Below are 11,862 nucleotides of genomic sequence, written 5' to 3' on the forward strand. Positions count from 1 at the left end.
TAGTGGCTTAGGTTTAAAAATTTTAATTATTTGATCTCTATTACAATCCCTTTGTAGCTTTTCATTAGTATGAGAAAAAAAAAATAGTTGTTTTACATTTACCATTCTATCATACTTTCTATAATTTTTTTAAGGTGTTATGGTGTATAGTGTGTACTGTTTTGTTGTTAGTTCATAGTTACTTGTGAGAACAAAAGGGAAGAATGTACCAGTAAAAGTAAGATCAAAAAGCATGACGAAATGAGTGCCTTCAATATCCATGCTTTACACATTTTAAAGAAGAATCTGCTTTTTCTGCAGATTCATTGTAACAGCAGATTAATACATTTTTGATGCTACAATCATCATACATATTAATCAGCATACAAGAGACAGTCTGAGTGATGACGTCGTGGGTAAGTGAGTGCATGACGCCCATCTGATTACTGACTCGGTTACCACAATATCAAGCTGCTCGAACTCGCCAAGCCCAATCGTTCTATTCCTCTTGTTGTGGATACCCAGAACCCTCAAACCCATTGCTTCATTCTGCTTAGAGTCTGCTGAATTCTGTTTTAGCTCTCCGTCGTCAGTTCCTGAGCTAAGGGAGGAATCCGGAGATTCAAACCGTTTTTCCATATCTCCTAAAATACCATAAGACATCATGAGATGATAATCAAATTATGGAAGAAATGCAAAACCTAGAACATTTAACACTAATCGATCATAATCATGAAGGTTTTTCTCCTGTTTCCAAGCAGTACGCAGGGCAAAGCTAAATATATATGACGTTAATAAAAATTCATAAAGTTGAGCTGATAAGCCCACTTTATCATCCAACACTAGAAATAGAATGTTTTTATGATGAAAGTGAAAAAGTACTATTTACCTGCATGAACTTTGTCTGTGCTTTCACGGTAGCTTGAACGACCCCCATTTTGATTCTCATGCTCATTTATTGAGTGAGCACTGAAAAACGTGAAGCTAGGCATGGAAGGAATAGGAGAAACAAACTCAAGAGCCTTAAAATCACCGCTACTTCGGAATGTAAATCCACTTGATACAAGGGTAGGTGTGGATGGCTCCACCATAAATGTTGAGAAAGATGATCCGCATGAGAATGTTGGTGATTCCGGTTCACAGTTTACTGCAGATCCCGTGCCAAAGCTTATATCTTGATCCCTGGCTATAAATGAAACCGAAATTGAGTTATCTCGAGTTTTTAAATGCTCAGAGCAGGAAACACCATACTCATGTGTGTCTTCAGGAGCTGTATCATGTTCTTCCATCCATGAGTGAGCTGTAGGAAACCAACAGAAGACCGTGAGTGTTTCTAGCAAAACTAGATTTGCAATATGTAACTGGTCTAAATCCCAATGCGACCAACCCACTATCAATATATTGTACTAAAATGATAAGATAAGACAAAAGAAAAGAATGGCTTTGTTATAATATATGGCTTTGGGCTTAAAAAACCATTTGGGAAATGTAGTTTCGGAAACGTTAATTTAGAGTTTCGACATCAAAGGTTATGAAACGGGATTCGGTGGGAAGTTTCCGGTTTATGGTAACTATGTACAACAGCCCACAGAAAATTCATTTTCTTTCAAAGAAGCTTAAATCTGTTAGATAATGCATTCATGATAAGCCATTTAATAGAATGAAGTTAGTTATTTTACGAGCACTGATAATTGGTACTGAAGGGTATTTCAAATAGTGGTGAAATAACATGTCATATGATTCAGCAAAGGCATGAGATCATACCTAAAACTTGCTCAGCTGTCAAGCGTTTCAAAGGATTTTTGCAAAGCATTTTCTTGATCAGCTCCTTGGCAGATTCTGAGATCCGATCCCAAGGTTCAGATGGGAAGCGCAGATCAGCTGCTCGCACTGAATCAAATATTTTTGACTTTGTCTTCCCCCAAAATGGGGGAATAGCACTCAAAAGTATATAGAGAATCACACCAGCACTCCACACATCAGCAGCTTCGGTGTAACCTCCAGACAAAACTTCAGGAGCTATATAGAATGGACTCCCTACTGTCCCGTGTAAATCTTGCCCTGCTTAAGCAGTAACTAAAGGATTCAGAAACTTGTAAAATTCCTATGTTACCAAGACTCGACTACTAGTGGTGAATGAAAATGATTAGATATGAGAGAAACTGAAAAAACAAGGCCACATCGCTATATCGCAGTCGTAACATAAAGATGAAGAGTACAAATGAAATGGAAGAGTACAAGTAGCACGAATCACAACAACGGTAGATGAAGAGTGTTCTACCTGGCTTGATATATGTGGCAAGGCCAAAGTCAGCCAACTTAATTGGTGAAGAAGATGACTTTGTTGCCAACAAAATATTCTCAGGCTTCAAATCTCTGTGAACAACACCATTATCATGGCAATATTGGACAACTTCCATTAGATGCCGGAATATAACCTTGGCTTGACCCTCCGGATACCTTCCTTGTTTCTCTAATCGATGGAACAACTCACCTCCAGCACAAAGCTCCATCACTAAGTGAACATAAGCTTCTTCCTCATAAACCGCTTTCAAAGCAACCACATGAGGATGACCCGACAGCTTGCTCATAATCTCAATTTCAAGCTTCACACTTCGAACATCATCTTGTGTTACCAATCTATCTTTGGAAATCGACTTGCAAGCCAATACATCCCCAGTTAACTTATTCACACACTCCCTAATCACACCAAATTGCCCCCATCCTAATTGATCTCCTAAAACATAAAGATCTCTTAAATGGGATGTTTCACTAGCATCCAATATAGCTTCTTTTAAGTTCGCCACCTTAAAACAACGACATGGCTGAGTTAATGGTCCATTCTTGCTGCTGTTTTGGCCAACAGCCATTTCAAAACTCAGAATTACAGGCCCAATACTAAGGCAAAACTACAGGAGAGACAAATTTTCTTGAGCTTTTTCAGGGTCAAAATTTTTGAGAAGCTTTCTACCTAACTTACTAAAGGACAATGCCAACAATTGGTGAGCTGGATTAGGATTCAAAATGTTTGAAGATTCTCAACCACCACAGCACTAAAACTATGTTTAAGGTCAAAATTCAAATTGAAGAAATAGCCACCCACTTTCTACTACACCTTCAGTAACAAGGAACATCTAGAATATATGGTGATAAATTTTCTTAAACTGCTTAGTTCAATAGATCCAACAAGAACAAACAAGTAAAGCTTAAGGTACCCCGGATAGTAAATTCTGAAGCTGGATCTGCAAATCAAAATGAGTGTCCCAAAAAAATTAAAATCCCAAATATATTCTCCATAAGTAAATTATGCCTTTAAAATTCCGAATAGTTAAAAAGAAAGAAACTAACAAAAAACACCTTAATAAATACTAATAATCTCTCAGATCAAACTACAAGTCAAGCTCAAGAAAACACCAGAAATTCAAATTCATATTTTCAAATTTTTATACTGAATTTTAACTAAAGTTTAGCAACTTTATCAACCATCTTAGAAATGAATCTAGAACAAACAAGTCAATATCAAAACCCTAAGCAAATTAAAAATTTAAAGTACAGCTAATAAATCAAAGACTGTTAACGTCCAGGAAATGAAACCCACCAACTGATGTAAAAATAAGAGGATTTGGAACAAACCCACTAAATTTACGCAAGAAAGTGACCCAACTAAAAATTCAAATCATATGAACGTTACAACCCGAGTTTAGTTAAATTTGCATCTTCAAACCATTAGAAACAGAAAAATGGAAGAACAAGAGAGGAGAGAAAACCTGAAAATGGAAGATTCTGGAGGAAGAGAAGAAGAGACGAGAAAGAAGGTAAAGTGGAAAGGGAGACGTTGGAGAAGTTGGCCCTCTAGTGTGGGGGCTCCAAGCCTCCAACTCTCTCTGGTCTCTCTCTGAGTTGCCCAATTTGCTGTTTATGTGAACTTCAGTTTAAAGTGATTATGCTTATTAATACTCCACTTTTCAATTAACGACTCTCAATTAAGAGTAATATTCTACTTCCAAGTTCTATCTATACTTGTAATAAACCTTTCAGCTAATATTGCTAGCCGGGTCTCAAAATGAGACCAATAACTCAATCGGTCTAATTACAAAAGTTTTGTTCAATATATGATCATTAATTAATCTATTTACGATTATAATTGATATTTTTAAGGTTAAAATTAATTTCTTTTATAAGTTATAATTGATAATTTATTTGATCATTTTATATATAATTGATCACCTTAAGGTGCGAATTAATCATTTTAACATTAAAATTGAAAACACATTAGAAAGATTGATTCATTTAAAGTTATAAACTTATAAGTAGAAATTGTTTACTTTAATGTCAAAACTGATTACTTTTAGAACATAACTAGTATAAAAACTCGTGCAATGCACTATTTTTTAATATAAATTAATATAAAAATTATTAGTTTTAAGTAATGATCCAATTACATTATCTTTATCTTATTCAAATATTTCCATTCATATTCAAAAAAAACTTTAGATGAGCGATAACAATTTTATGCATTAAACAATTGGCATTTTCAAACATGGATATCCCACATTTAAACATTGATATCCAATCAAAAAATTCCTTAAATAATAATTACTATATTGAAGCAATGATATCCAATCAAATAATTTCAATCGTAGCATGGGTCTTAGAAAAGAGGCATGTGTCATTTTACATTTTATTAATATATGTTACTAGATACCGTGTAAAAATGAATATAATAAATATTTACTTATATGAATATATATAGATATTAATTTATAAAATTAATTCCTTTACAACATAAAACATAATCATTAAATCTTTGTATTCTTTATAATAATATAATTGACAAAGCGAAGAAATAATTTATTATTCAATTATATTAAAACATATATGTGAAAAAATAGACAAAAAAATTACCATCAATCAATAAAAATATATCAAATTGATTAATAAGCTATATTATATTAATGAAATCACCCAAGTAAGTCAAGAAATGTTTGTCAATAGTTTTTATTAGATTTTAGTTACTACAATTTTTACATGCAATAGATAACTTTGTTTATTATAGAAAAATATTCTTTTTCTATGATCCCATCTCGAAAGATTCTAGATTTTCCATCAATATATCATATATTTTAATTTAATTTTTAGATTTTTATCATGTATGATTTAAAAGAATAATAAAATATACAAACTAAATATAAAATATGATATAAATTTTGAGCTTAAAATTTATGTATATGAAAATTGTATATATGAAAATACAAAATTAAATTATTTTATTTTTGTCCTTTTATTGTTGGGTTACTTGTTAATGAAGCAAACTTTACTTTTATTTAAGATTTAAGATAAAAAAAATTATAGGTTTATATAAACATATATATTTATAGTCAATCAAAAAATATTATATTTTTTAATGAGTTAATTATTTCCTTAAATATTAAATCAATCATCAACAATTTCCATGTCAACAATAAAAAAAGGCGGAAAAATTTTTAATGAGACATGACACGTGTCCCAAGTCGTTTATTCATTAGTATATTTTATTGATTAAAAAAATTTTTTGATTTCTTTTAAAAGTTATCATTGATCATTTGATTGATCACTTTATATATAACTAGTATAGAAACTAGTGCAATACATGAAGTGGTTAGTATAAAAACATATACAAATATAAATTTAAGGCAAATTTGGGTAATCTTTCAACAAGGTTATCATAATAATCTTTCGTCATTCTCAAAATAATTTTTGATTATCATGTATTATTTTTTTCTTAATCAAATATTTTAGAAATTCAAATTTAAATGAAGAAACTTTATTAATTAGCAAAAATTGTAACATAAAAAAGAAAATAAATATTCTAAGAATATCTAATTGGAAATCTTATATAGCTTTTAAATTCAAATATAGTATTCTAAGAAAATTTAAAAGAATATATCTAATTGTGATATATTACTCATATATTAAGGAATAGATTAATGCTAACTTTGGTAAGAATTAATCCATATGACAAATAAATATGAGATGTGGAATTTTACAATCGTTTTATCAGACTGTATAATTGATCACTCTGAATTGATCACATCAAGTTTATAATAAAGAGACAACAACCATAAACTTTTAATCATTTTCAAGAGCATTCATTAAATCAATAGGCGAAATCGACGCTTCCTCCTGCTTCACTTCCTGAGTAAGAAAACATTAATCCTACAGCTTTATTTCCAGGTCATTTATGAACAAAAGTGGTTTTCCTACACCAAATTCATTCCTATACATATCAAATCTTGGTGAATGTTCCATTGCAACGCTATTATAGTCATGGTAATCTTCATGATGATAACAATACAGAGATTTCAACCAATCTTTAACAAACTCGCCTACAACTTCATTAGTCAAATTTATAGATATGTTAAAATTGATTAGTTTAATGTCAAAATTGATCACTTATAAGTTAAGATTGAAATTTTTTATTTTAATTGATCAATTTAAGGTACATTAAGTTGAAATTGATACATTTAAAGTCAAAATTAAAATCTTTTAAGGTTTACATGCATTTTTTTTTAGGTTTGTTTGGCCTTTTCTTTCTCCTTTTTGTTAGGTAATTTTTAATTATTATATAAAAGATATTATGATTGTTTTGGAATTCATTTTATAATTATTTGAAATATGAAATTTGATATTATATTTATTTTACTTAATATGAGATGAACTAAGTCTTAAAAAACATTTAGTAAAACCCATTGAATATGGTGTTTGATTTAAAGTAAACTTTGAAAGATGTTTTGTTTTTTTTTTTTCATTTTTTGTAGTGATGCCCTAATATATTACAAGTATATATATATAATGTATTTGAGAATTTCACAATCAAGTATGTTTTATCCCACACGAAAATAAATTATGAATCCTGTTTTACCAAAATATTTTTACCTTGTACGTGAAAATATTTACAATTATGATTTATGAAATTAAAAAATGTTTATATAAATTGGTGAAAGCATTAAATATCAGGTAAAGTGATATGAATAAAATATATATGTGTGAAGGTGATAGATACATCTGTCACAATAAAGGTTGTGTACGTAGTTAGGCATAATAAAGGTTATGTCTGATTTTAACACAATAACATTGTGTAAGAATCTCGTATGTCACCGAATGGTAGATCGCCTACCCAAAGAGTCATAGAATAAACTCAGTGTTAGTTTGATTCAGTTAAATACTATAATCTGCTATTAAGAAATCATATTGTGTTGAAGTTGCTTTGAGAAGCTATTAAACCATTGATTTGAATTAAAATTGCTTTCATGATTATGTTGAAAAATGTTAAAAACTCTTGTTTAGTCCAACGAGTCTAAGTGATTACAAATAAAATGCCTCAAAAATCTCAAACACAATAGAGTTTATAACTTACATGACGGACACTAATTATTTTACTTCGTCTTTTGCTAATACTTTGGCGCTTTTGTGTGTTTTTTAATGGTTTAGTTTTTAGAGTAAACACTCATGCTATCTCGGAGAAGTGTTAGAAAAGAAGATAGGATTCAACTTGAAATGGAGTAGGACACCTTTATGATTAATGCTTTTCATTCGAGAGACTTTTATTTATTGAAGTTGTAATTTGAACTTTTGGGACATTATTCGATATGGTTGTAGTTTTCTTTATTTTGGACTGCTAAGACGTTAGTTATATCATATATCATGTGGTGCATTTGATTGGTTTAGTCCGAGTTTTTTACTTGGACATTTATTTACTTAAGTAACCCCTATAATTAGGTTGGAAAAACTGAGTTTTCACTGGATTATTACTAAATTTAAATTAGTCTTTACCCATAATTTAAGGTTATTGGTACTATAGTCAAGGTTTTTGAAGCATGTCTAAAATTTGAAACAATCAAAGAACTAATAAGATCTAGAAAAGGTTAAAGTCTTGAGTAAACTTGAGGAAATCAGGAAAAACAAATATCTATTAGGAATTATTGCTAAAATGAGGATTAGAAATAAAGTTAAGTATAATTAGTAAGTAAACTAGAGGCCTTAGAAGATTCTAGTAAAATCATGATGGAACATTGCTAAAGGATAAGTTGTTTAAGTGAAAGATTTTTACTAAAGGAGTAAAAAGGTTGAATCATGATTTAAATATTGTGATTAAACAATAAGTTATCTTAGTAGTATAGAATTGATTAAGTTAGAAAAAGTTTAATTGGAGACTCAAGAGAATGCTATGCATATGCATACTCATAAGTATTAAGGCATGCTCTGCATATGCATACTCATAAGTATTACGACATGATTATAATGATTGATTATTTATTATGGGTACTTATGACACTTTGGTTGCACTCTCCTTTATGGGTATGAGTTGTCACCTTCCTTCCCTCCCTAGACACTGATCATAGTTTCCTATGAGCGAGATAAAATGTGTAAGATGTGAAGATGGTGATTATAAAACTTTCCAAGTAATGTATAAGCATGTTGTAGAAAAAGAGATGAAATGCAAAAGCGAAGAAGAAACCAACCGAAAGAGGTCTGGTAGCGGTCAAGGTGGAAACCATAAGATCGACTAAGGTTTGAGGGAAATTCTAGGGGAAATCAATTCAAAAAGAACACACATCCAAAAACCACAACCAAACACAAATATTAGAGAAGGAACCACAAACTCCAAATAATTACAAGAGATAGATTTGCAATAAATGTAAAAAATGGCATACAAAAGGGGTGAATTGTAACAGGAAAGTGATCTACCTAAACTACAATAATCCAAGTTATATTACAAGGAACTGCTGGGGAGGAAACAAGGGGAACTCTAGAAATACATAAACTGGACCATCGAGTTATCTAAAAGGAAAATCACAGCCTAAGATAGAATACCGAAGCAATGTTGGTGGCTAGTGAACATGGTGTACTCAAAACCGGAGAAAGAACATGAGGAACACCTAAGATTGGTGCTAACATGGCTAAGAGAAAAAGCTTTTATGGGAAGTTAAGTAAGAGTGAGTTCTGGCTTGACAAAGTTGTTTTCTTAGGTCATTGGATTTCAAGGGATGGCATTATTACGGATCCTGAGAAGATAAGAACCATTATTGACTTGCCAACACCTAATAGTGTAAAAGAGGTAAAAAGTTTTATGGGATTAGTAGGATATTACAAAAGATATGTTGAAGGGTTTTCAAAAATTTCCTTGTCGATCACAAGTTTAGTAAGGAAGAATGCAACGTTTTGTGTGGTCATATACTCATAAGTGTAAAGATGCTTTCTTGGAGCTGAAAAGAAGTTGACTACTTCTCCAGTATTTGTATTGCTTGCGTACAGTGATGCGTCTTTTGAGGGTCTAGCTTGTGTGTTGTTGCAAGAAGGAAAGTTAATTGTTTATACTTTGGGAAAATTAAGACCAAATGAGAAGAACTACCCGGTGCACGTAGGACTACACACCGGTCCAAACCCGAACCGGACCGGACCTGAACTGGTTGGACAGGAAGACTGGATTTTTAAATTTTGAGGATTGAAGACCGGACCTATTACATCCGGTTCGGTTCCGATGTAACCTTGAAAACTACCAGTCCGGTCCAGGTTCAGACCAGTTGGATCGGCTATAGAATATTGATTTATATTTCATGGTATTTAATATAGTAAAATTCAATTATTGGACTCTACAATGTAAATAAAATCATTATAAATTTGTTGAAAAATACTAGGTTGCTTTTCTTTTAATAACATATGTCCTTACACACATATTACAATAATAATACTAAAGCAACTAACATAAATCCAATGCCAAAAGTCTTTAATAGCTATAATTAATCAAAAGGTCCAATACATTAATATACTTTAATACATTCCTTCAAAACAATGTTAATCAAGCCAAAAGCCAAAAAACAACATTTGTGAGCTTCAAATCATGCTATCCACATAAATCGCTTGGTCATACACGTCATCTCCACAAATATCTGTTCATAAAACCATAACACATAAGAAACTTAGAAATGAAAATGTAAATAAAAAAAATGAAATAAATATACAATTATAAAATAACCTTTTTCCAATTCCTCTAATTCACGCATATTCTCTTCCATATCAACACCTAATGCTCCCTTAGTTCGTAGCCAATCTTGTGAACAAACAAGAGCTTGTACCATCTTTCGTTAATAAGAAAACTATTCATTAAAATAACCAATATATATAATAAACCAAAGTAAAGTATTAAGTGAATATTATATTACCTTAGAAGTTAGTGAACTCCTTAAAGCATTAAGAATTCGACCTCCGGCACTAAAGGCAAACTCTGATGCAATGTTAGACAACGGAATAGCTAATACATCACGAGCCGTGTGTGAAAGAATTGGATTTCTTTGCCCATATTAACCCCACCATGCTAATGCATCCATACCTTTTTCTGTTGGCCCTAATCGATCAGTCAAGTACCTATCTAACTTGCTCTTATCATATTCACTTGATCCCTCCAACCGTTCTGATCTCTCCCTTATGCTTTGCAAGTAATTACTTCCCAATACGCCTTCATCCTCACTTAAATCAATTGGAATAAAAGAATTATCACTAGTTTGCATAGGTTCATAAACCTAAGGAGAGTATTTAGTTCTATATTCATCAAATAATTCATGAGTGAACTTCTTCACATCAGCACAAAGTATTGATCCTTCTTCCTTACCATACGTATCAAATAAGTGTCAACTCAACCGGCAACCGTTTAGTATGAGGATCAAGAATGAAAGCAACATAAATCAACATATTCGTTATCATTATGTTCCCCCAACATTTGTCATACTTTTTTTTTCATTGAACATGCTATTGCTTTAAATTCTAGATCAATACTTTTCTCCCATCTTTTTAACATATCATAAACAAAAACAACCTAAAAAAAATCTTTACTACTTGTCATGTAAAGAGAGCCAGATATTTGACGAGTTAAAAGGTAAATACCTTTCAAAAATACAACTAAACTTTTTGGTTTTGCCTAATCATCATTATCTGGTGGCTTTTCAGATTCCTTACCTCCACTAGGTAGAGTTATCCCACCAAAAATTGGTTTAAATTTGATAGTTGTATCCAACATATCATACGTGGAGTTCCATTTAATGGGAACATAAAAACTCAATGAAGATTGGCTATGAATATTATATTTAGGTACAAGATCTTTAAACCTTTGAATTCTAGAAGTAGAGTTCTTAATATATTTTACAGCATTTCTTATCCTATCAATGCACACACCATGTTCTTTAATGCCATCCCATACAACAAGATTAATGATATGAGCAATGCATCTGATATGAACATACTTTCTATCTCCAATACAATTACCCCTAATCCGTTGAACTAATTTTCTCAAGTAAACACATGCAACATTATTGGAACTAGCATTATCAATAGTGACAGTGAAAAGTTTGTCTTCAATTTCCCACAATTCTAAACATGCCTCAACAACTTTACCAATTGCCTCACCTTTATGAGTTGATATTGGACAAAAATTAATAATCATTTTATACAACTTCCAATCATTATCAATAACATAAAGCGTGAGACACATGTAATTGATTCGTTGGATTGATGACCAAGTATTTATTGTCACACTAACTCTTTAACAAGTCTTTAAAAAATCTTTCAGCCTATCTCTTTCATTCTTGTACATTAAATAATAATCACAAGCAATAGTAGTACGAGATGGCATTTGAAATCTAAGGCTAGCAAGAGACATTAGTCGTCTAAATCCAAGTTTATTAACTTGTCTAAAAGGACACTCATCAAAGATAATCATTTGAGCTACTGCATCCCTAACATCTTTCAAATTAATAGTACCATACTTTAATTTTTCCTCACAATCATCCCCAAACTTATCCCTATCCCCTTTTAAAAAAAATAATTCAGCTTGTTTTCCTTTCTCTTTAG

The 11,862-nt window shown here is 31.3% G+C and overlaps 2 protein-coding genes across 2 annotated transcripts; one reads left to right on the top strand and one right to left on the bottom strand.

Moving 5' to 3' along the window:
* Nucleotides 1-218: 218 nt before the first annotated feature.
* Nucleotides 219-3,926, bottom strand: LOC130825464 (calcium-dependent protein kinase 26). The gene is made up of 5 exons (XM_057690708.1): nt 3,747-3,926; nt 2,261-3,221; nt 1,744-2,040; nt 869-1,279; nt 219-623 (listed from the first exon to the last, which is right to left on the bottom strand). Exons 2-5 carry the CDS (start codon nt 2,847-2,849, stop codon nt 358-360), a joined length of 1,563 nt encoding a protein of 520 aa, XP_057546691.1. The 5' UTR covers nt 2,850-3,221; nt 3,747-3,926; the 3' UTR covers nt 219-357.
* Nucleotides 3,927-8,914: 4,988 nt separating this feature from the next.
* Nucleotides 8,915-9,460, top strand: LOC130824924 (uncharacterized). Its single transcript, XM_057689946.1, has 2 exons — nt 8,915-9,076; nt 9,236-9,460. The coding sequence occupies exons 1-2, from the start codon at nt 8,915-8,917 to the stop codon at nt 9,458-9,460; spliced, it is 387 nt and encodes a 128-aa protein (XP_057545929.1).
* The last annotated feature ends 2,402 nt before the right edge of the window (nt 9,461-11,862 follow it).

Source organism: Amaranthus tricolor, chromosome 10 (assembly GCF_026212465.1).
Source record: "Amaranthus tricolor cultivar Red isolate AtriRed21 chromosome 10, ASM2621246v1, whole genome shotgun sequence".
NCBI classification, from domain to species: domain Eukaryota; kingdom Viridiplantae; phylum Streptophyta; class Magnoliopsida; order Caryophyllales; family Amaranthaceae; genus Amaranthus; species Amaranthus tricolor.